Source organism: Leiobunum rupestre, chromosome 7 (genome assembly GCF_980474605.1).
Source record: "Leiobunum rupestre chromosome 7, qqLeiRupe1.1.hap1, whole genome shotgun sequence".
Taxonomy (NCBI): Eukaryota; Metazoa; Arthropoda; class Arachnida; order Opiliones; family Sclerosomatidae; genus Leiobunum; species Leiobunum rupestre.
This window is the reverse complement of record NC_143390.1, coordinates 16,583,276-16,586,007: the sequence shown is the minus strand read 5'-3', so window position 1 is coordinate 16,586,007 and position 2,732 is coordinate 16,583,276. Positions and strand designations below refer to the sequence as shown.

Genomic DNA, 2,732 nt, shown 5'->3' with positions numbered 1-2,732 from the left:
TAAAGTTGTCTTCCAAACTGCTGCTTGCTAATTTGCGCGTAGCGTCCGCTGTCATAGTGTGCATGGCAATTGTCCCTTTTCCACGTTTCCTTTCTTTCTTTCCTTTCCTTATTTATGCTCTTCAGTACTGTGTAGAAATTATGGCTTTTTAAGTAAAGCTGCCGATATCAGTATATTTAACTATAGCCTACCCAGCAAAAAAAAACATTTGGTTTAATTTTGTCCCAAATTTTCCTGACGAGATTTCCGTTGGAGGAACATTGGTAAGGAAATGTATCTCGCATAATACACGTCTAAGAAGGATTGAGCAAGGAATGTCTACTACCTCTGTTTACGCCACTGAGCACCCCGAAACGAAAACGAGAACGTGGTTAAGGCGACTTAATTAAATATTATCGAAGGCAGTTTATCCACGTTGAAGTGTCTCTGTAACCGAATTAGTTACAAGTAGCGATATAAAAGTACTATAGTAGAATAATTTACAGCATAGAAAAGTGTAGCACAGAGCCGTAGCTAGCCTAATTGGTGCCCTGGGCAAGACCCCAAAACCACCCCCCCAAATACTTTCAACCGTCATTCTCAAACACCGGATTATTTGATTAAACTATCGAATTTTCGCGAATAATTTCAAGGTCAATTCCCCACGACAAATTGAATATTTAATTTCATATTTGGTCGAATTAAATGGTGTCAACCAATATTTTACACACCCTTACGTTTCATGCTCTTGTTCGTAAAACCGGGTACACATATTTATGAGCTGTCTATGTACAGCTATAATAACTCATTCGGATTTGAGATAGTGTAGTTTTAAGTTATATTTTGTTGGTCGCTGATTTTGGGTAAGCTAAATGTATTTTTTAATTAGAAAAAATACGTTAGTTTTCCGTCAGTTTCAAATGCAACTATCAATAGAAGGTTTTGATTGTAAGAACTTTTCTAACCGTTTGATGATTCAAATACTGAATGTACCCTGGCATCTAACTAATTGGCAATAATTGGTGTTTAACCCTCATATTCTCAAAAAGAGAAAGACCCAGGAAATATTAACTAACCATAATTCGAAATAATAGTTTTCGCACGCCCTAAAATTTTGCGCCAATGGCCAGTTTCCCGATTGCCAGGCCCTAGCTACGGCTCTGCAGTGTAGCATTTATTTTGATTGCTGCACCTAACAAACACCAGAAATGCATATTTATATTTTAGAATGATTTTTCAGCATTATAAAGTCACGATGCTGGTTGGGTTTGTGGGTCTCTCTTATCGAGTACACAAAGAACTTAATGTTTCGTGCATTTTTGAACAGACAACTGAAGACGCACATGCCACGTGACATAATAAAATACAGCCCGAAGGCCAAATACATCTACGTAGCTAGAAACCCGAAAGATTGTTGCGTTTCGTTTTACCACCACACGAAAGGGTTCGTGACGGACTACAAATTCGGGGACGGCACCTTCGACGACTTTTTCGAGTGCTTCATGGCTGAAGAACTGGACTACAAAGACTATTTCGACCACATGCTCTCTTTTTGGCCGCACCGTGACGACCCTAATTTCCTCCTAATGACGTACGAGCAAATGAAACTTGATACGCCAGCGGCGATCCTTCGAATTGGAGAGTTTCTGGGAGGCGACGCTGCTGAAATCGTGAAAAACAAGGAAAACATTGACAAAGTAAATTAACGATTCACTAAACTTTCTTTTATGCCCTCGTTAATGAAGAAATTGTTCAAATTAAATTTTTAGTCTAGCTTCAGTTTTGAAATTAGAATGTATTTACGGTCGTAAACAAGTTTATGGGTTCATATATGCAAACATTGCTGGCTTAAGCTTCTGCTCTTTGCCTGAAGATTATTAATTCAATATTTGAAAAACTTGTCGAAACTCACTTGTGTTGAGGCTAGTGTATGAATTGAATGTTTAGAATACTTATCCATAATCCCTTGTCCTTATCAAAGGATACTGTTCTTGTGGGATCTGTTTCATAAATTTTAAGTCTTTAAAATTGGTCACAGTTTCCAGACTGCTATAGAAAGAGATAATAACTAGCTATTTTTTAAATCAGGACGCAGCATACTGGCAATCGTTGAATCTATCAAATAAATTTGTGTTTTCAAGGTGCTAAAAATAACTGATTTCAATAAAATGAAGGCCAACCCATCAAAGTTCCAATACGACGACGTGAATTTCACTACCTTTTTCCGCAAAGGAATTGTTGGGGATTGGAAGAACTATTTATCTCCCGAACAAGAGCAGAGGTTACTCCAGAAATTTCACGAAAAATTTCGAGGCACGGACATTGCTAAATTGTGGGATCGCTTTCCTGGAATTGTTTAATTCTCGGAAATAAATTGTGGTATCGCTTTCCTGGTATTGTTTAATTCTCGGAAATAAATTGTGGTATCGTTTTCCTGGTATTGTTTAATTCTCGAAAATAAAATGTGGAATAGCTTTCATGGTATTGTTAAATTCTCGGAAATAAATTGTGGTATCGCTTTTTTGGTATTGTTTAATTCTCGGAAATAAATTGTGGTATCGCTTTCCTGGTATTGTTTAATTCTCGGAAATAAATTGTGGTATCGTTTTCCTGGTATTGTTTAATTCTCGAAAATAAAATGTGGAATAGCTTTCATGGTATTGTTAAATTCTCGGAAATAAATTGTGGTATCGCTTTCCTGGTATTGTTTAATTCTCGGAAATAAATTGTGGTATCGCTTTCCTGGTATTGTT

General features: G+C 36.9%; 1 protein-coding gene across 1 annotated transcript; it reads left to right on the top strand.

The window, feature by feature from the left end:
* Positions 1 to 1,234: 1,234 nt before the first annotated feature.
* Positions 1,235 to 2,515, top strand: LOC149934906 (sulfotransferase ssu-1-like). The gene is made up of 3 exons (XM_090153477.1): positions 1,235 to 1,245; positions 1,307 to 1,676; positions 2,121 to 2,515. Exons 1-3 carry the CDS (start codon positions 1,235 to 1,237, stop codon positions 2,337 to 2,339), a joined length of 600 nt encoding a protein of 199 aa, XP_090009603.1. The 3' UTR covers positions 2,340 to 2,515.
* Positions 2,516 to 2,732: the final 217 nt, after the last annotated feature.